This window comes from Colletotrichum costaricense (assembly GCF_030867565.1).
Source record: "Colletotrichum costaricense strain IMI 309622 chromosome Unknown Scaffold_26.1, whole genome shotgun sequence".
In the NCBI taxonomy this organism is placed as follows: domain Eukaryota; kingdom Fungi; phylum Ascomycota; class Sordariomycetes; order Glomerellales; family Glomerellaceae; genus Colletotrichum; species Colletotrichum costaricense.
In genome coordinates, this window is record NW_026848255.1 from 436,280 (window position 1) to 458,534 (window position 22,255).

At 53.7% G+C, this 22,255-nt stretch overlaps 3 protein-coding genes across 3 annotated transcripts; all 3 read left to right on the forward strand.

The window, feature by feature from the left end:
- Positions 1-1,743: 1,743 nt before the first annotated feature.
- On the forward strand, positions 1,744-2,719 carry CCOS01_15956 (acyltransferase; the record flags this gene model as incomplete). Its single annotated transcript, XM_060464094.1, has 2 exons — positions 1,744-2,236; positions 2,301-2,719. 2 exons carry the CDS (start codon positions 1,744-1,746, stop codon positions 2,717-2,719), a joined length of 912 nt encoding a protein of 303 aa, XP_060305475.1.
- A 7,742-nt stretch (positions 2,720-10,461) lies between these two features.
- CCOS01_15957 (uncharacterized protein) lies at positions 10,462-10,692 on the forward strand (the record flags this gene model as incomplete). The annotated part of the gene is made up of 1 exon (XM_060464095.1): positions 10,462-10,692. The coding sequence occupies one exon, from the start codon at positions 10,462-10,464 to the stop codon at positions 10,690-10,692; it is 231 nt and encodes a 76-aa protein (XP_060305476.1).
- Positions 10,693-12,344: 1,652 nt separating this feature from the next.
- On the forward strand, positions 12,345-18,186 carry CCOS01_15958 (uncharacterized protein; the record flags this gene model as incomplete). The annotated part of the gene is made up of 2 exons (XM_060464096.1): positions 12,345-12,956; positions 13,015-18,186. Coding segments are annotated over 2 exons (5,784 nt in total), but the record flags the coding sequence as incomplete, so codon positions are not given.
- Positions 18,187-22,255: the final 4,069 nt, after the last annotated feature.

Below are 22,255 nucleotides of genomic sequence, written 5' to 3' on the forward strand. Positions count from 1 at the left end.
AGACCGAGTATGGCTGAGAAAAGGAGAGGCTTCAGAGGCTTCCAGGTTCCGCCAGAGCGCACAAAGTGCTGCACCGGACAAGCGGGGAGGAATGGAGGGGTTCCCATTCGCAGCTCCCGTTCTAGGCCAAGTTCACATCGCATTTGTGAGCGAATATTCGTCCACGGGTGCCTCAACCGTTATTCTCATTCCTCTCCGCTATTCACTTTCCGACAAAGAAAGAGTAGATAGTCTCAGTAGAGACATGCATCGAGAGCCTCGGGTGCGACATTCGGCCCTCCTTGCTGCTACTGTTGCTTCGTCTGCCTGGAATGCTTTCGTGTGGCTTGACTTGCTTGACTCGGCGTCCCATCCACCTACGCTCCAGTTCTCCTCCCAGCGCCGGCATCAGCTCCGTCTCCAAAGGACTGACAGTCCTCCAACTCCAACCACGAGTCCCCAACTCAGACCCAGACCCTGAGACCCCTGGTGGTAGACGGGGGGCATGTTTGCTTGTTTGCTCGCTTATCAGAATTGCTCATCTTGGAATCGTCAGATTACCATGCACGAGAGCTCTCGCCAGACAAAAGTAGAAGCCCATACGTCCGTACGGAACGTGTCACAATTCGGACCCCTTGCTAGACCAACACTTCTCCATGGCAGATGCACACGTGTGAGCTTGCATTCTGCTAGCCAGCGGCGCGTCCAAAGTTTCTTGTTGCGAGGCAATTATCTAGCCTGCGAATCTCTGCGCGTAAATCCCGTCTCTCCAGTCTCCCATCCACACAGACCTCGGTCCAATGGCGGCGTCGACATCGGACGAGCCGGGAAAAAAGCCAAGAGTCCCTTAACTGGACCTCACACTCCATGGCCTATTTTGAGCATTTTGAAATCGCACATACGACTGCTTATATATGCAGCCAACCTTGACACTCGAGCACCCCTCTGTCTGTGTGCCCAGTGTGCACATTTCGTCCTATGTCGAATGAAATTCGGCACGTCGTAGGGCTTTCGGGTGCCTCAATGCTGGCACTTGTACGTCTCACTCGTCCCTTCGAGACCTTCCAGGCTCGGCCCATGTGATTAACGGCCAGGAACGTGAAATCCCTGTCTTTGAGTGGTTTGGAGGGGTTCCTCACTCACATAATTGAGTTAAGCCCGCCGTTTGTCAGTCGGCCCACGGAGATCAATCATTGACCTCTGCCAAAAGTCCATGCCGTCATTTTAACCCGTTTAGGAACTTGGGCGGGACCGGACGTCTCTGCTAACAGAAGCCAGCCACAGTAGCATCGTGTTTCCTTTTCCCCGATTCCCATACTGTTGCAATCATATCCTGTGAGAAGATCCTCAGCCCATGATTGCCACACTTCAGAGCTTCCTCCTCGTTGGCAGCAAGGAATACGGCTGTAATTGTGCTCATCCACTGAACGCGAAGAGGAACGCACATCTTTGAGACGAGTGAACCCCGGATCATCGCCCGCTCGTTCGAAACCTTCACCCTTGATCTGCTGGCCTAAAGGTCACGCGCGCACGCGGCTCCCTTTCGAAACATCCCTTGGTCTAGGGCAGGGTGTCTTGGGTTGTAGATCGGTTTGCCGCGCTTCGGCTCGCTCACTAGACGGCCAACCTTAATCTTTTCTTTTGGGACGTCGCCAGTTGCGAAAGAACTCAGAGTGTCATCATTTTCGTGCATCGATTCATCTTCTTACGCCTCGGTCTCGGATTCCACTAGAGTGAGCTTTGACGATTGAATCCTCAACGGCCATGGCTGGCCACGGCAACGTGCTCACTCACTTCCGAGGAGCTGCCATTCTAGCTCCGTGGGTTCTTTGGTTGCTTTTGGCAGATACCGCCATCTCACTCCAGCTCCCGCTGAAATGGCTCGCTCCGGACTTCGTGTACAACTCCTCGTCACGGATCGCCGAGACAGTTTGGTACTGGATCCAGATCATCTTTGAAAGATATAATGGCGCCAACATTACATTTTCCGGCGATGCCCTTCCCCGCGGGGAGTCGGCTGTAGTAGTCGCCAACCACGTCGGATGGGCGGACTTTTACATGATCCAAGCTCTCGCGATCAAAGCCGAGATGCTAGGCCGTTGCCGTTACTTTGCCAAGATCCAGCTGCGGATAGTTCCATTTCTTGGTTGGGGTCTATGGGCGATGGGTATGCCCATGGTGAGTCGTAACTGGGCCAAAGACAAGCATGAGCTTGACAGGGCATTCTCGGGTATCGTCAATAGGCAGTGGCCGACCTGTAAGTGCATCAGTTGATAGTTTTTCCCGTTCAGGGCGGACACCTTACTGATGATGATAAATAGGGCTCATCAGCTTCAGCGAGGCCACTCGTTTCACACAGAAGAAGTATGAGCAGTCAATCGTCTGGTGCAAGGAGTCGGGTCGACCGCAGCCTATGCATTTGCTGTATCCTAGGACGAAAGGATTCATTACCACCGTCCAACACCTCAGGAAGGCGGCCCACGTGAAGGCCGTGTACGATGTGACGATTGCGTATCAGAGGGGAAAAGATTTCCATGCGGCGCCGACCATGTGGGACACTTTGAGCGTGCCCGGGTTGAGCTCTCGACTTGGATACAAGTTTCACGTCCATGTTCGCAGGTTTCCCCTCGAGACTCTACCGACGGATGACGAAAAGCTGGCAAAGTGGCTAGAGAATCTCTGGGTAGAAAAGGGGGAATGGCTGGATGTGAAGAAGGCCGAGTGGGCTTCAATGACTTGAAGCTCTTTGACACGGTTTTCACGGCCAAGCCGGGGAACCGTCTTGGAAAAGTGAAGATTGGAAACAGCATGTACTCCGTCAGTATACACGTGACGGATAAACAGGTCGGCCATAGTATCAGGAGATGGAAAGTGCCGCATAAGGTAGTGTTTGAGGCAGTCACGTTACTCCTCCCCTTTGGAGCGGCCATATTACGGAAAGCGCTCTGCAATGGCCTTTCCATAATGTAATTAAAACTTATCAATCAATCCTTCTGCTTTCGTCTGGTTCCCTGATGACTTCTACGCTTGTTCTAACGGGAAAGAGACGACTATTCTCAGATGCCGGGCATTGATATTGGTTCGCTATTCGGGCCATCACGACAGTTGCGACTACGCAACACTCTTGTGCAAAAGGTTCGTGACGAGGGCGCACGCAGAGACTTCCTTATACTCAAGATATGGGTGAATATTTTATGACAGCAAGGCTCCGCCTCGTTTCACGCAGTCGTAGATATTGTGGCACACATTCATTTCCAATGCTGGCAAGCCTTCTATCATGATCGTTGAAGTGTTGGCCACCAGTCATTGCACAGGAATTAACTTTGCCGCTGGTCAATGAATAAGTTCCAACTGACTAATGAACGTTGTTGGTTTTGTCACTTCTGCAAGGGGGCCAGTCGAACAGGACTAGGCCGTTCGAATACGAACCACACAAGGATTGCTTCCCTCGCACAAAGCTAGGGAAGTTTCGTTGGATCAATGTTGTCATGTGTGATTACTACCACAGCTCCCACAGCTCCTCATATTACGTCTTAATGACGGACGATCATGCTCATTCTCGTCGGTCCAGTTAAGCCGAGACAGGCTGATGGTCTTATCTTGTTGTCGAATCATCGCCTTGCCGCTTCTGTGTCACCTCGAGCTTACCGTACGTACCCATTTCCTGAATGCCCCGGCGTTCTATTAGATGTTGCTGGATCACATGTCGCGCCTTTCGAAGGAACCCTTACATGATATCTGCATTGGCAAGTGGACTTGATCGTCTCTCGAGTATCAGCGAGACATTATCAAACGTGCTCGGTGTGGTTTCGTTGTTTCTCGCCATTGTTCATAGAGTATTCTCCAGAAGTCCTTGGTGTGAATGCATGCTGGGCTACATCTTGCGAGAAACAGACATGTCTAGATGACAAGCCCCAGGCTATAGATATCAGATATAAATGTGGACAGCCATGGTGGTCTTTCACATGCAACACCATCCCATTTTGTATCAAACACCCCACGCTAGATAAGCACCTTGGAAGCAGAGCCGCGTCCGCCAGGCGGGGCATCCAACCATCATTGCCAATCCTTATCTCGAGACGTAAACTATCACCACTACCAAGCAACCGTCTCATACAAGTTGGTCTTATCATCCTTGCCCGCATCATTCACGTGATGTTGATGGGTGTCAGACAATCCTTTGGGTAGGCTCGACTTGAAGAAACTAGCGTATCGGCCGAGACAACCTCGTTCGCCGTTCAAAGTGTAGTAAATCCGTAATCTGCGACAGAAGTCAATCCAGGACCGCCTGACTGTCCCAGAAGTCACCAGGGAAAGTACCAACACCCTTAGCGGCAAAAGGGCGTGTCGAAGGCTATAACCTTGAGAGTCCAGGCGCCGTATCCTGAGAGCGACAGGCGTCTCTTCCGACGACGACATCCCGGCGGCCATCGGAGCTTTAGTTTGCTTTGGATAGACTTGCCTCTGTATCTGCCTTTATTTCTGCATCTGCGCAGACTGCTCACTGCAGCCCCCTTTTCTACCCCGATTCAGCCCCTGTCGAGCCCAAAAAGGTCATTTCCAGACACTCCATCGCCGCCCCCCCCCCCCCCCCCCCCCCCCCCCCCCCCCCCCACCCCCCCCCCCCCCCCCCCCTTTCCCCCCCCCCCCCCCCCCGCGCCGCCCCCAAGGCCTTTCCCCCCCCCCCCCCCCCCCCCCCCCCCCCCCCCCCGGCTCCCCAGAAACAATTGCAGCAATGTGAGGTGGCATCTTGTTCTGTATCCTTGGCCACCAGTAATCCTATCCTTCTCGAGTTCACTTCCATTCTTAGTCCTCATAGAGCGAGGTCCTTTGCTTTCCAGCCGCGCAAACGTCGAGGCCCCCCTTAACGTAAAAGCTTTCTCCTTCCGGCACTGTACCCGTGCAAGGCCGCTTCACCAGACGGGCGGGTCTCCGTAGTCTAACGACTAGTTTCACAGCATCAGCATGGAAGCCGGACCTCGAGTATTCACCGTCGGCCACGTTTCAAGTCCACTCGGGGCGGGGCCCGAACGGCCATCACGTCGCCGGGGAACGGATCACGGCGTTTCGGCGGGGCTTGGGTCCGGCCCCATCCGCCGATTGGACCGTCTCGGGGGCGGGGTTCAGGCTCATGGGCCGGATTTGGTGCTTCTCATGTGGCTGAGTGACTACCTTTGTCAGTTACTTTCGTCAAGAGGAGTGCCCAGATGAAGACATTATCAATGTGTGCGAATTCCTCTCTATTCGCCGACCCGTTTTGCGGCTGTGACAATGCCTTTCACCAACCGCGAGTATGGCTCAGCTTGCCTGCTCGCCTCTACTTTGGATCGTTTTGCGGGGTAGGTAATCAGGCTGCCGACTCACAGCTGCCACCCAACCAAGCACCCAAGGTAGGACCACGTCTTCTGAGATGTCTTGATGGATTTAGAGCTGAGGCAACACCTACCTAGCTTAATGTCTCATCGACGAAAAGCCACCTGAAAAGCCCTCCATTCAATTGGAACTAGTCACACTAACATAGAATGTAGATCAACGGCGCTTGACCACATTCCTGCTCTCAGTCCACCGCATACTCGAAGTGGCTGAGCGATCTCATGGCATTTGGGATGGAGTTACAGAACTTGAGCCATGGCATACTCAAATATACCAAAGAATATTAGACATACCCATACAACTGTCTCAGAACAAGCCATCTGTTCTTAAACCCCATATCTGGGGTATGTCATCTGTCCTACTTCACTAGTATACCTGTGCGTGGCACTCCAGTAGGTAGCTGCTGCTATCATCGAGAGAATGGCACAACACACATCGCTCTCTTGAGAGAAGAAATTATCGATGCCTCCGGGAACTGGTGTGCTCACAAGTACGGCAGTAATGCGGGCCATAAAGTCATCAAAGTAAGGTAGTAGTGTCGTCTCGAGCGTTTGGCCATGAGACAGACGCGGAACTTGAGAAACTCTGAGACATGCCTATAGTGTCTCCCACTCCCACTGATAATAGACTGCCAATATGTGAGAGAAACATCCATGGAGAACCCAGCTCGGAAAGTTTGCACTGCCTACTACACATCCGCAGCTAACAAGCACAAGGTACCTTGTACCCGGATTGGCCTTCGGTAGCGAGTTAAACAGGGACAGATTGAATCTGAACGAACTCTTCCGGCCTGTAACCTCACAGTGACTGGCAGGGTCGCTAGAACCATTCTAATTTCTGGGATATAGAAATACTGTCTGAAAAGTCAATTCAGAGAATGTCAGGCTGGGCAAGGAGACCTCTGTGCCTCCCAGCCACCAGGTCACCCGCCCACGTCCACTCCGCTCGACGTCGATCAGCAGAACTGACCGCCTCTGTAGATCGCGGGAGGCGTCTTTAGTCATCCCATCTTCTCACAGAGACTGAGGTTCGAGACACCTAGCGGTTGCGGGACCTTGCCAGCCTGCCGCCTCTCAAAGTGGACGGGAACGTCATGTCCAAAAGAGAAACAATGAGAAAGAACTGGGAGTTCGAGTCGGCGTTGAGCTAAGATTGGCAGAACAAACGCACTGAGAAGGTTTTTTTTTTTTTTTTTTTTTTTTTGGGGGGGGGGGGGGGGGGCAAAGGCCGGGTTTTTTGCCCACCGCCCTGTTCGCTCCAGGGGGAGCCACACCCGTCGTGGGGGGGAAGAACGGGGGGGGGGGGGGGTTGTGGGGTGCTGGGGGGGGGGGGGGGGGGGGACCAAGACCGTGCTTTTACGGCCAGCTGACTTGACGATCCAGCAGGATCCCACAACCTTGTAGGCGGAAGAGAAGCCGGAGCTGGGTTTGTCTGACGGTCTGTGGCATGAAGCCGGGGCCAAGGATGGATCTGGGGTAATTGAGGCTTTCTCCAAACCGCCGGCGCAGCGGCTGCTCTGAAGTCTGACTTTCAGAGACAGAGAGACATGCAGTAGCATGAGTCGTTAAGGTTGTCTGGGGTTGCGGCAAAGGAGGGGGCTAATTCTAATCGGAAAACTCTCGCCGTCTGAGCTTCTGGCATGTTTGGGATGGCGTCCCGTGGAATTTTTGGACTGATAGCAGGCAGGGTCGTGAATTACTCTCGCTTCATTCATTCCAGCGCTGAAATCATTGGGCAGAGAAAGACAGTGCTTTGTGCTTTGGACGAACAGTCTACTCGACTGAGCGAGGTAAGCGAGTTAAACCCGTCATTCCTTACCTAGCACTCCTAGGTAGGCGTTATAGAGCACATTGCAATGGATCATCATCGATATCTGAGCTCTCTGCCGATGGGAGAGACGAAGAGGTGATCAGTAGACAAGAAAGACTGGCAGCTCGATTAGTTGGACCAGACGATTGGGGGCGCACAACCGGGTACGCCAGTCTTGTCAATGGGACGCCATGGCTATGTCTGGGGAGTATATTCAGAGGCGGAATCTCGATTCGGCACCACTACCCCGTCGGTGGGCTGGGAAAGTGTAAGCGTTCCCATGAGTTTGCTGACTATTCTTAGCGAGAAGGCTTTCGAGAAGCTAGTGTTCTGATAGAATAGAAGGTTGCAGGGTATGTGTGAGCGGCAGGGGTGGTCGGGATGACGAAGATTCTCGGATTAGTCGGTGAAGCGGATCGCATCGAAGAATTAGAAAGAAGTCGAAGAGAGGCATAGAGGGAGTCAAACAAACAGCATTTGAGGGTGTCGCGTTGCAGCACGTTGCAGCAATGTGCTCACGCTGCACACCCCGCATGCTGGGAACTCGAGGTGATTCGATAGTCGATGTTCAGGAATGCGTTAGTAGTCAACGTGCTGAGATTCTGAACTCACCCTATCGCCGATTGGTTTTGGATGTTAGGGATGGCGGGAAAGGCGACATCATGCGGGCAGAACGCTTGGCGCGGGCGTCTTGGGGGGAGTTGAAGTCGATCTCAGCTATTAAAGCTGTGAGGCGTCCAAGTGAGTAGGGGGGATGCCAGAGAGCAGGATTGAGGTGGGAGATCCCGGTGAGCAGCATTGGCGGTGGGAGACCACCGCAGATAGTATTGTCACCTCACATGAACGTCGTGAGATGGTGGTGCCAGCGGCTGTGGTGAACTGCCGTTGTGAAGGTGCATTGGGCCCAGGCGAAACGGGTTCATAACACTGTCAAGCCTGTCTCGACTCCTCGCGTGGGTCGTCGTTCGGAGCGGCGTGTGGAGCACGTTTTCTTCGCGACAGTCTTTCCGGCTTCGAGACTCCTTTTGCTCCGCTGACAACTCGCATACCGTTCCACAGCACCCCGGGCATTGGGTGGCGCCCCTGAATCGCTGGCAGGCTGCAAGGTGGCTAACAGCGTTTCTCTACGGTAATTTGGTCGACGACACATCCATCTTTGCTGAGGTTGACGCAATGGGAGTGTGTAAGATGGCACGCTTCAACATAATGTCGAGATCTGGCCGAGGTGACCGGTGAGCAGATAGAGGAGCATGCAGCTGCACACCGGAGAACGTTACCTAAGACCTTGCACGAAAGGGTTGCTGAACACTTGTCCTGCAGTGGTGGTGTTTGCCATGGAAAAGGTGTGTACAAATTCGTGGGTGTGGCACGCGTGCCATGACAAACTGGGAATGCCAGCAGTCATGGCAAAGACTCAAAGGCGCGTGTGGAGGAGTACGAAGCAACGTCAGGCATTCGCAGAGTCCCCCCATTGAATGACCAGTTTAGACTGCCTTTGTTTCGAGGCTCTGCAACCTCCGTTTGAAGAGAATTGGTTCTGTATGTAATCGGTTGAGTTGTAGTGGAGAGGAAGTGTAGTAATTCACTCGTCGTCACCCTTCCTTCCTGAGCCGATGAACGTTAGTCAAGGACCAATTTCTATTGGCTTCATCCATAGATGCCAATTGATTTTCCGTGGGATCTATGATTCTCTGTGTCTTCTCTGAGATAGGGTTGATATTGGACAGGAAGTTGTTTGAACACCGTTTGCTCCGGCTTCATCGTGGTTAGAAACAGCACGAGGCGATTTCAATCTCTCTGCCACTTGTTGTAAACTTGAGACACCCCGGACTGGGGATGCCCAATGGAGATCAGCGCAGTCTGAGGGGTCGGCCGGAGCCAGGTCGTTTGCATTCTCGAAGGGATCCATCCCGGATGGCCCATCGACGATCTGAGTGTCCCTCACAGAGATCCGCAGCCCCCAAAACAAAGGAGGGGTGACAACCTGGGACCGGCGGCGCCGTCAAGAGGACCCTATGGTCAAGCAGGAACGCAGGAAACCGCGGGCAGCGAGTATTAAACGTAAACACAGCTTTAGGCGGAGACTTTTCTGTTTTTGATAGGGCCAACAGGCTGAGGTGCCGTGGTACCGCGAATGTGACGGTGTATTCCGAATAGAATGCACCAAAAGGGCTATCTCGTGGCACGATAGGATACTAGCAAGCCACCCATGGCTATGTCGCGACGAGGGTGTTGAGTATTGACACTTCGAGAGGAGGTTTCCTCTCCAATTAGCTACGACACCTCTTGATGAGGAGACCAGCTGATGGTGTCTCACCACGATGGCATGGGCTGGGACGGGAAGCCCCAATGCAAGTGCCATCTAGCATGCCCTGCACTTTTGTCACCGGCGGGACCAACGTGCGGCATCGGCTTGTACTGACTAACCGGCGGAAACGCGGATGTCATCCATCCAAAGTCGAGCGGTGTCAGCTAGACAAACGAGGGTTGCGTGGGTTGTTGCTAACCAAAAGGCCCCCTGTACTCTGTCATAGGTGGTACTGAATTACGTCGCTCGACAACGGAATTGGAGTGGAGGAGTGACCGTTGAAAAATAGTTGTGCTCTAGCTTGTTGTCCTTGTGTCTCCTGTGACGGACCATGTGGATAGTGGCCTCGGCTTCGGCGTTGGAAGGCGGGGGCTGAGAGCTGGAGGACCGAAGATGGGACAGCCATGTTTGCGAGAATGGCATTTGGCTGGTGGACCCTTGGAGAGATGTCTTTGGAGGGTCCGGTTGAGTTGGTGGTAAATAAGCCGCGCCCATCTCCGTATTAATGATCCATGGGCCATGAATGGCATTTTGCGAGAGACAGGCATGTTTGGCTAGCGTGCCGCGCAAGGGAGCAGGAGGAGCAGAGTTTCCCATGTGGTCGTGTCAAACTTTGGCCTGGTGTTTCTGGCGCTCTCCCTTGGTGTAAAGACAAGGTCGTCTTGGGCTGAAGTTTGAAGAAGGGGTGCAGTACGTGTATCATGTCGGAAGTAAAGGCAAAAGAGCAACACTGCAGAGAGGGGACGAAAGCGTTGATTTGCCCGCCGAGTCCGTTCTTGTTACCATTTAGAGGGCGCAAGGGAGATGGGTAGCAACACCAGAGATAAGGAAAGCAAAACAAAGCTCGAGAGATATGATACGACCGACTCTTTGCCGAGCACGGTGACTGTCGCTCTATCCGTACAAACACCAGAAGAGTTGCGTGTGGGTGTGCGAAAGGCCGGGAGTTGAGGGTGGTAGGGCGAGGTAGGCCGTGGGTTTGGAGGGTCTCGATGCATGGTGTACTGTATAAGTGTTGCTGCGCAGGATTTCTTGCATGGCCGTTGTTGATTTTCGTCTTGTCCTTGGTAACTCGTTTCTTTTCCCGGGTTGCCGTCTTCCTTTTCCTCCTCCTTTTCCTGTCCCCACCCCTCCGCGGGTCTTCGGAGCCCCCCGATTTCTCCGTCTCCCTGATACCTGGGATGCCAATGAGGCACATGAGTGACGGGCGACGTGTGTCGTGACTCCTGAGGCAGTTGGAAAGAGACCGTGATGGCGATGAGGCAAAGAAACAAAGGGTATCCGTAAAGGTAAAGGCAGCTCCGTGCTGGTGATACTGAGTGAGAGCGGAACCTTGAAGCAAGAAGCCTGGGACTGACCACAACAACTCTGCCCTGTCCGCTGGACCGTTGTTGATTTGTTTCCAGCGGACAAAACCTCCGAGTGGTCACCCCCAAGTGGCTGCCCCTCCACCAGCCCAGCGAAGCCGAAGCGTGATGCAATGGCCAGGGCTCAGGGCAGGGCCAGTGTCCCGATTCCCGTCTCGTCCAATGTGTGACTCGAGGTGGTGCGGTGGTGAGGTGGTGGTCTTCTCCGCCCTCTCTCTTGTCCCGTCTTTCCTACCTGCTGTACGTACCCCGTGCCTATGAATACACAGTAGGTACCTTACACTACCTTACCTGCCCAGCCAAGTGCCTACCTACCTACTGTGTAGGTCGCGTCAAGTGAGGGCAAGTACCTAGCTAGGTACGGCAGGCGGGCACCTTCTTGGATTTTCCTCTGCTCCTGCCCCTTCCCTTCCCTTTCCTTCCACCTTTCTGCCTTCCTATCCCCTCCACTTCCCCCAAAAAAGCCCCAAAAAGTCACACCCGACTCCCCGACACCCTCGCTCGTGTTTTAGCTACCGAGCTAACTGATTATGGCCCTAGACTGCATTGAGTAGAAGTACGCGGCGTCGCATACAGATTTGGCGTGTTATGCATGTACATCTACTGGGTCGAGCTTGGTGCATACTTCTTTGATTGGCCAGACGGTCCCTATATCCCCGCTTTATTCACCCACCCTGACCACCAAATGCTTCTCAAGACCCATAATAAGGACGCGACCACTGAGCACCTCTTGCCCTGCTTGCTTCGAGGCGTGGATAGTGCTGGCTCGGTTTGACTGGGCTCTTGCCGACCTGATTGAGACCGACCTGGAGAGTTTCTCCTCTGTACCTTCCACCCACGTACCTTAACTGAGGGCTGCTAAGTGCTAAACGCAAATAGGCCAACGTAAAGACGGTAATGAGTGACTGACACCATCATCACAAAGGGCCACCCTGCGGCGTCAACTTTTGCCTGTGCCGTTCCCTGGGTTCTTTTTTTTTTCTTCCTACCAGGATTTCTCTTGGTGTTTTGTTTGACGACGACACACAAGGTCCAGTACGGCCAACGACCTTTGCGAGCTCTGGCCCTGACTGCAACGCCTATCGTCGCGTTCACCTTCGCGTCTCCCCTCGTCGACTCATTCCGTCCTCGCCCGTCTTTCGAATAGACAACGAAGAAACCTTGGTCGGTCGGTCCACCAGAACCACCACCCCCATTGGCATTCGATCACCTTCACTTCCACCCACGTCGAGCCCACCCCTTCCGATTCCCAAGCTCCTTTCCTGGAGTCTTCGACCGCTCGTCGCCAACAATACCTTCAGTTCTCTTTCCACGCCTCCGCACCAGAGTGGGTAGTGTCTTGTGTCCAACACTAGAGCTCTCCCATCGCTACTTTGTGCCTTGGACCCTTTCGCTTCGATTCCCGTCATGTCTCGTGGTCTGGCTTGCCTTTAGTCTTGGCCCTTTGCCAGACAACCTGGCTCTTACTCGGTCTTTCGAGTTGAACCAATTCGCGACTTGCAACAGCCACGACATCCTCACGCCCTACCTCGAACACACACTCTCCAGAAAGTCCTCGCTTGCCGAGACGATTCAAAACGGCCAATGGTATCGAAACAATCCGGGATCTCACCCGCTTCTCTCCCACAATGGAACCACCGCAACTCAACATGCTGGCGCCACCGGCCGTGACCTCTCTCCGGGCACAGGCCGGCGTCATGGAACGGTCTTTGAGCGAAGATATCCGAGAGGAACGAGAAGAACTACGTGAAGCTGCCGAGCAGACTCTCAATGTCATTCTTGACCTCAACCTCGACGGCACTATTCGATGGGTCAGTCCGTCATGGACCGATGTGATAGGCACTCTGCCCGACTCGGTCAAAGGAACTGCGATAGCCGATTTGATCGTCAGCGAGAACAAGACGGCATTCGCGGATACCGTAGAGTACATGAAGAAGGACGACTCGCGGAGCCACAGAGTACGCTTCGCCGTCACAATGGGTCCACTATCCAGGTTGCTACCCGTTGAAGGCCTTCAAGACCAGGAGCCCAATGAGGCCGACGGAGGGGTTCCCGAGGCCATTGATCTGGAAGCCCAGGGCATCATGGTTTACGATGGTGTCTCGGGAGGAGAGAGTCATGTAAGTATCCATACTGCCGTTACCAGCCTGACTTTTTTGTTAACAAGGCGCCTGCTAGACTATGTGGATGATTCGACCCTATATTGCACCCAGAGAGATCAAGATTGACCTCCCTGCTGTGATTGTCGACTCTCTTGGATCTGGTGCTGAAGTCCTCGCAAGCTATCTCACGCAGCTAGCCGAGTCTGGCGTCGATGACCCCGAAAACCACCCGCCGCCTTTGCCCGTTCTGTGCCGTATTTGCGAGCGACAAATTTCTCCTTGGTGGTTCGAAAAACATACCGACTTGTGTCTGCAGGAGCATCGGGCAGAGATGGATGTACAGATGGCGCAGGACAGTTTGACGGACCACCGACACTCCATTGTGAAAGTTCTCGATGCTCTCGAGGCGAGAAAAAGCCGGCCACTCACAGGCGACCAACTATCTGGCCCTGCTGCTGAGTACAAGGGCCTGCCAATCGGTCCTCCTCTATCAGCCTCGTCATCCCCCGGGAGTTCCGTTTCGCAATCGAGAGAGAGATCAGGTGGGTTCGGTCATTCCAGAGCTCGATCTTTCGCCATCAGACGTCCTCAAGCAAGGATCGTAGAGTTGCTCCTTGACCTCTGCGATACCGCCATTGAAGTCAGCACTCCAGCGGTGAAGGAGGCTTCGTCGCAAAACCCTGGCGAGATCAGGACGCAATCTCCTCAGTCCGAGTCCCGCATCTCACAAGTCATGCAATGGCAATCTCCCAGCACCAACACTCTGGAACAGGAGCAGGGCCTGGCTCTGCTCTGCGCCGACACTGAAAAGGCCGCGAAAACCAAGGTTGAAGCCGTCTTCAGACACCGGAAAATCATCGAGTATGCGGAGCGCATCAGGATTGAATTCGCGGTCATCGTCCAGGACTGCATAGATGAAGCAATGCGGAAAGCAGCTCGAATCGCAGCTGGTCGGCTGAGCGATTCGACTGAAGACGAGGAAGAGGAACAAGCTACACCGGCGCAAGAGGAGCTCTTCTTCCAAGGATCATTTGAAAATCCTTCAGCCCTCGCGGCTGCTCTGCAAAATGTCAGCCTCAATGACAACAACGACAGGCCAAGACCTACCTCCTTTGTGGAATCTGCGCGCTCAAGCAGCCCTAGAGAGTGTCCGACGCCAAGATCGAATTTGGGTGGTCTGAACCCAACTGCACCTGCCCGCGAGTCCCGGCGAGAGTCGTTGCTTTTCGAGAGTGACGCTGGAGACAGCGATGGAAGTATTCGCTCTTCTTCTGTGACTTCTCGACAGCCACCGCGTACCGACTCTCCGATATCTGAGTTTGGCGATCTTCGTCGTGCAGCTAGCTCGAGACAGCATCATCGTAGAAGCATCATTCTGCCCGGTACGTCTTCACCTCGACGACAGGAGTCACCTTCGCGTATGAATCAACCGTCGTCCCCTCTACGAATCATCAAGCCGCGCAATTTCCCGTTTCCACAAGATGGCATTACATCACCAGAAGCATCACCCTTGCTACCCGGGAGTGATTTCAGCTCTCCAGCTCATTTGCCAGCAAATCACCACCGGCGACAGTCCTCAGCAGCCATGTCCGAGTTTGTCATGAAAGGTCCACCATCCCCTAGAATGGCTGCCCACCAGCCTCCTCCTCAGGCAAGGCCGGCGCCTCCTTCCATCAAAGATTTCGAGATCATCAAGCCAATCAGCAAAGGCGCTTTTGGCAGTGTCTACTTGTCCAAGAAGAAGTCAACTGGAGAATACTTCGCTATCAAGGTGTTGAAGAAGGCAGACATGGTTGCCAAGAATCAGGTGGGCAATGTCAAGGCTGAACGCGCCATCATGATGTGGCAAGGCACCAGCGAATTCGTCGCTAAGCTCTACTGGACCTTTTCCAGCAAAGATTACCTGTATCTCGTGATGGAGTATCTCAACGGTGGCGACTGTGCGTCTCTGATCAAGGTTCTGGGTGGTCTGCCAGAAGACTGGGTGAAGAAATATCTGGGTGAGGTGGTTCTTGGCGTGGAACACCTGCATAGTCGGAGCATCATTCACCGCGATCTCAAGCCAGACAATTTGCTCATCGACCAAAAGGGTCACCTGAAACTCACGGATTTCGGTTTATCGCGCATGGGGTTAGTTGGGCGACAGAAGCGAGCGCTGGACAATCAGAATTCCGATCCCACGCCTGATCTCCTCAAGCAGGGGCCATTTGCCCGCTCAGCATCTCTGGCATCGTCTCGGTCAACCTCGCTTGACCTTCATGGTCATACTCACTCGCCTAGCATGACGCCGCAGATGACACCTGACACTGGCTCCAGCGGGGGTCAGCCCTCATACTTCGCCTTGGGAGGGCCGGAGGCCCGACGAGTCTCCAGCCAGCGTAGCGATAGCGGTGGCAGCGAAACTCTTGCTCGCATGCTCAACAGCTTTACCTTGACCGATCAAGAGCACAATGTCCCGGCCCAAAACGCGCAGCCGACGCAGGATGATGCGAATGAAAGCACCGGACAACCGTCGCCAGACATGGCGGCACTCCACCACACCAGCACTCAGTCCAGCATTGACTACCTGGGAAAGAATACTCCGCCTCAGTCTACGATGATGCCTCCGCCGATGGCCCTATTCGATCCCGAAGACACCAACCGCCGTTTTGTGGGGACACCCGACTACCTCGCCCCCGAGACTATCAACGGTGAGAAGCAAGACGAGACCAGTGATTGGTGGTCTGTTGGCTGCATCATGTTTGAATTCCTCTACGGATTTCCGCCATTCCATGCCGACGAAGCGGAGCAAGTCTTCGAGAATATCCTCGCACGCAAGATTCAGTGGCCGGATGAGAACGAATGCGAACCAATCTCAGATGAGGCGAAAGATCTGATTAACAAGCTGCTCTGTATGGAGCCCCAGTCGCGCCTTGGAGCCAATCGAGAGGATAAGTTCCCTTGCGGTGGAGACGAGATTCGCAGCCACTCTTGGTTTGAGGGCGTCAACTGGGACACTTTGTTGGAGGATGAAGCTCAGTTCGTTCCCCAACTCGAGCACCCAGAAGATACCGAATACTTTGATGCCCGTGGCGCCGTATTGCAGTCCTTTGCCGAAGAGATGGAGGATCAGCTCTCGCCGCCGGTTTCTGGCGCAGGCTCAGACTACCATGACCGGCCGCATGACGCCTTGTCCAGGGTCCGATCTCAAGTCAACTCGATTAAACGCAACTTGATGCCTCTCCACATTCCTCCACACGTTCGGGACTTGAAGAGTAGACGGCTTAGTGAGCCTGTAGTTGCCGATGACTTTGGCAGCTTCGCCTTCAAGAATCTTCCTGTGCTCGAGAAGGCCAACAAGGACGTCATTCAGAAACTTAGAGCAGAGGCATTGGCATCTCAAAATAAACCTACCGTCGTGAGTCCAGGCGGCAGTGTTACTTCGCCTGGCCCAGCTCTCGAGGGCAGTCCGGTACTTGCCAATCCTATTCAAAGAACAATTTCCAACGCGAAGAACCGACCTCAATCACCGTCCGGCCTCAGTCATGCGGCCTCGTCTCCGAGCAGGGCATCTCAGCCATCGTCGCCATTACTAGTCTCGTTCGTCGCAGGCCAAGGCAGCGAAGGCCGGCGCAAGGCCTCCAGCAACTCCTCCAGCCTTTCACAGCAATCGAGCGCTCATCAGCCCACGTCTCTCGACATTCCTCGAGTGCCACCGAGCCTGCAGAAGGCAGCAACAAGTGTAGCCGCATCCCCCGTCAAGGGTCGTGGGGCTGCACCTCCACCACCGCTGGCCCTCTCGCCGCAGAAGATCGTGTCAACGCCCAGACAGGCCTCCAGCAGCCGATCGAGATCTTTGACTGTTGGCTCGCAATCCCAAGAGGGGAGCCCCATTACCTCTGACGTTCTATCACACCACCGCAATCGTCGCAGCCAGGTCTTCGACATGTCACCTTCGTCGTCCGACAATGAAGGCGAAAAGCACAACGCACTTCTCCGAGTGCAGCGTCGCCGCCAGAGTTCCCGTCGCCTTTCCCAAATCGCATTTGACGGGGGCCCGATGTTCCGCCCACTGGATGTCTTAATCTGCGAGGATCATCCGGTCTCTCGCATGGTCATGGAAAAGCTCCTGGAGAAGTTGCGCTGCCGTACCATTTCGGTATCGAATGGATCAGAAGCTGTCAGATACGCCATGAGCGAGATCAAGTTTGATATCATCTTCTTGGAGTATAGGTTGCCTCAGATCAATGGCGCTGATGTGGCCCGCATGATTCGGGAGACTAAGAACACGAACTCGCATACGCCCATCGTCGCAATCACGGCCTATCTCAAAGAGTTGCAGGCTCCGCATTACTTTGATTCACTGATTGAGAAGCCTATCTCGAGTTCTAAGCTCACAGAAGTGCTCAAGAATCTTTGTCAGTGGAAGCCGGAATCGCCTGGCGTCAACTTCTCGATGTCACTTGGACACTCTCACCCTGTGCCCTCTGGCCTTCGTCAAACCAGCTCTCGAACAGACGATAGCCCGACATCGAGTTCATCGCTGTACGCTGGACGACCAGGTAGCAGCCTCATCACTTCGCGTGAGGACTCCATCAGTTCTAGTCTCTTCGGCGACTCCGAGTCAGTGTCGACAGATGATGTGCCAGTGGTGATCAGCAGAAAGGCTACTGGCGACTGGGACGAAGGTGGCCTGGGTATCAGCCAGGATGAAGTTATTCAACCGGTCAAATCACCGAAGTCACTGCCGCAGCTCCCACAACTGGTGACGCAGCAGTCTGCTCCGGGGCAGCTGGAGCACACTCGACGATCGGCACCGCCGCCTTCGGTAGAGAAGCTGAAAGCCCGGAAAGAGCACATGGAGAAACGCCTTGCCGAGGGTACAGATTCGGCTGACGATGAAGATGAAGAGCTTGGCTCCGGCCGTGACAAGCTATTCCGAGGCAAACCCTTACTGCCGAGCTCTAAGCTAGGAATCGAGATGATGAGGGCCGATAGCCACGACAGTATCACTTTTGGGTCCGAGAGTACGCCGGAGCCTGTCACACAAGTTGTGACACCTTCCAAGGAAATCGACATGCCTTCGTACGAGACTTTGCGGGCAGCAGCCACGCGTACGCCCCCGGATAGTGGCATAAGCTCAGAAGACAAGACACTCGGCCCCGGCGTTGACGAGACGCCAAAGCCGCTGCCGACAAACAGAGAGAACGCAGACGAAGAGCCAACGCCAAAATCTTTGGTGGATCGATCTGCGGCACCGGAGAACTAGAGCACAGGAGCGCTCGCATACCTAGCCAAAAGGATGCGGAGACATTTACCAGCCGACAAAGCGAGTTATGTTTCAGGCCGTCTCCAGCAGATATGGAACTTTTTTTTTTCTTCTTTTTGTTCAGTTGTTTACCCGACAGCGAGGCGTTTAGCGGGGACAACAGCAACACGCAGACTGCATCATTTCCTTGAGTTGATGGGGACTGGGAAGGATCATGGCGTTTATGGTTTTGCTTTCGCAGGTTCAGCCCGAAGGTCTCCTAAGGGAGGATGCGGGATTGAAGGACTGGGAGGTCTTCTATTCCACTACATGTTTTTGCATTGTGTGCAGGGCGGATGAGAGGATGCCGCACTGCCCTGCATCCCAACTTTCATTCTTCTGCACAGATTTCTTTGGGCAACTCACTCAACACCGCACACCACTCCCGACTTTATCTCCTTTTTTTCCTTTCTATATTGTTCTGTGTCTACATGATTTAGGCTTTCTCCTACAAACTGCATCTGGTTAACGAGAAGGGATGGACGGGGTCGATATTTCGGACGCGGCGGGGTTCTGTGACAGAAACTCGGCCTTTGCTAGACACGAGAAAAACAAACCGGGCAGACATGCTCGGCAATTGCTTATCGATCTATCATACTTAGCGCCGAGGGGAAGACTCTTGTTTCTCTCTTCTTTTTGCGTCATGGTTTTTGCATTCGGGTCTGACGCAGTGCCGCCGAAAATAGGGGGAGTCACGGCTGACTCAAAACAAAAGCCTCTTTTAAAAAACAAAACAAGACTGAATATAAGTATCATCAAACTGCAATGACGTTGATGGCTACGGCCACGCTTCCGCTCTCACCGAGACTCTAACAAAGTGTATTACTTGTGTGTATGCAACTTTCTGTCTGTTCTGGAGATGACAAAATAAGGTATGATGATGGCCATCCAAAGACACGATCCAAGTAGGCAACCTACGTGCTTTACCTACCTGAGGTACATCATCTCGTTTTTCCCCATCGGCATACTATTCATGGGATGACCCGAACAGTGGCAAGGCGTGGCTGAGCACGTCACGGAGGGGGAGGGGAAGGGAGCTCTCGGACTCTTGGCGGTCGAAGCGACGACGGATTTCACAACTTTTCTTGGGATTCTTGAAGAGACGGAGGACCTTGCCTTTGTGACCTTTGAGACCGTCGGGGAGTGGCAAGGCCTCTTTTTGGCTCGTCTGATGATTTTCAAAGTGAGGCAATCATGGGGTCGATAAGGTGCCTCTGAGAAACGAAGGTCCGGCCCGTCATGTGGCGGCGGCGATCTTACTTGGTTTCATGATCATGGCAGCTGGTAGAAGGTAGAGCACACGCACATGTATACATTGAGGTTGTGTTGAGTTGGATGCTGGGATGGGATTTTATGCTATTGGAATTGATCTTCTCCTTTCTCCGTGTAGATGGTTTGGGCAGTCTATAATAGGAAGACGTCACGCTACGAAGCCTAGCTCACTTGCGAAAGAGAGTGGAATAGGCCTCCCCCCTCTTTTGCCTACAAGCTCACGGTCTCCAGGATGAGGGGGTAATGCCTGAACCGGGGATAATTCGCCGGGCGGACGAAGAGCATGCGGAGAGAATTATGATTTTTAAGGTGTTCGGGCCAAAGGATTGAGTTTACCGGCGCACTAGATTGGCAGCCGTCCCTTACGTGCATGGTGAGTTGGAGGAGGACTACACTAAGCCTCCTGTACAGGACTCAGTCTAGAGGGCGAGCGATGAGAGCAAAGATGGAGGAGGGTGTATAGTAGCGAATGCAGAGGCAGAGTCAAGCTAGAATGTGGAATCCGGGGGAAGAAGGGATCGGTGATGTCGGCGACGATGCGGTGGTGAGCAGTCGGTTCATGCCATCATTGGCTCAAAGTACTGTGTTTGATTTCATCTCAAGTGTGCTTGCTTTAACAGCAAAAGTCTTGTCCTATATCATTCTGATGAAATGCTGATACTTAGAGTTTATGGTGCATGTTTTGAGATGCTTGTAGATTTTCATCCGCTCCTTGATATCTATATCTACTTGGTGGGGGGGGGGGGATGTTATGTGTTACTAAGTTGAGAAGCTGAGGTCTCTGACATGGTCCTTGCCAGCGTAGGAGTGAGCATGAAAGAGCATGAGATGAGGGTATGAAGAATTGAGTAAGATCTCGAGAGAAGATGTGAGTACAGGAGGGAGTGAGAATGAGAATGAGAGCGAGGAAGGGAGAGTGAGACGAAGAGTGCAAAGAAGCTTTGCCAATGTACGTGGCGGCCGAGGCTTGTGTGAAAATCGTGTGGACTTGGCACTTGGCGCTTGGCGGTACGACGTTGACGACGACAGCTGCGGTGCTAGGAACGAGGGGAGACGACGACGTTGCGACTGAGGGAAAAAGAGGAAAACAGGCACGCGAGCACTTCCTCGATGGCGGCTAGCACAGGCTGCAAAGGAAAATTGGCAAAAGGCTTGGCGATGGCTCGGCATGCGGGAAGGACCAAGGGTTAGTGTGGAAGATTCCTCGCATAGCTAGTTAATTTGCCGTACGATGGATGATTTTTTTTTCAATTTTTCGTCGTCGTGTTTTCGAGGTTCGTCAACGCCGTCAACGCAAGCCCCTTCATGCAGCCACAACGTGCATGGGAGGAGACTAGGCCATGCCGGAAGTGCGGGTTTGCTGGGAGTCAATAGATCTGGCACGTTTTCGTTTTAGGGACGGTGATTGGCTGGATCTGGATGACTTTTGTTTCGGCGGTTCTTGTACTTCCTTTAAGCTCGTCCATGGGCGGCAGGCGGGCAAAAGGTGGCATGCCACGAGTGGAACCTCACCTCCGTCGAGAAAAAAAAAAAAGGTGCCGTGTGTGGGTAGCAGCGGGGTTATTTTATGGGGAGGACGAGGAGGAATGCTGGCGAGAGATTGGTCCGACGATCCATCCGTCACCTTCTGTTCGGTCGCTTGTTGGTCACTTGTATCTTTTTTTCCTTCTTGACAGGAAGGCACGCGGAAGGGGAAGGGGAGGGGAGGAGCGGCCAGGCCAGACCAGACCAGTAGAGCAGCGGCGGAGGACTGGAGTGACAGTCTGCAGTCTGCAGCATCGTGCTCTTTCTCCTCCTTTCCCCTCCGCTCGCCTTGCTGCAGGTTGGGACATGGGGGTGTTGCTCTTTCTGCAGCCGCAATTGGCGGGGCGAGTCAGCAGGACATGGAACACCTGAGCTCTTCTGCTCAACGACAACGACTGCGACTGACTGCATGCGGTTGACCTCGGCCGGGAGAGGGAGACGACGATAGCTTACGGAGAATCATTGTTTGGGAGAGATTGGGGGGAAAGGGGATCAGTCAGGTCGAGAAGCACAAGGCGGGGGATCCAGGCATGGCAAAGATGGGAGGTTTCTAAAAGAGACTCGGTGGAAGGGGACTGCCTGTCTTGCATGTGTTGGCCATGGAGACAGATTGTGCCTCGTGGGATTTGGAGTTTGAAAGCTGAAGCTTGAGCTCTATTGCACACACTTACTATTACACGACCGCCTTACACTGCCTTCACAGCATTCTGGAGTTGAGGCGGAAATGGCGAATGATGGCCAGTGCTTGAAAGTAACATAAAAATAAAAAAGACTGCCCTTCAACGTGTGACTTTCGTTTTGTCTGTGACGGCCACAGTTGCAGTTCAGAGTATTTTGGATTCCTTCCCCCCGCGTGCCCTCGCACATCATCCACAGCACATGGTACGATTTTGGCCGAATTGGCAACGGGAACTGTCAAAGCTGATGGCTGCCAAGAGGTGTACAAAGGTACCTTCCTCTCGTTAGGTATCATGGTAGGTATCCGGAGTCCGTACGGAGCAAGTACATATCGGGTGAGGTGTCGTGTGAGAGAGAGCATCGGCGGTGGCAGGCTGGATCTCGGAGCGGTGGACAAGGGCAAGGTAAGGCAGGCGAGGCAGGATCTTCGGGAGCGACAACCTGGAAAGACCCAACGGGCCTAGCAGCTACTTGCTACCGCAGCTGGCTCGCATTTTACCTGCTTTCTTTCCTCTTCGGCTCTTCCTGTGCTGTACGTACTCCGCAGCCTGTGCGG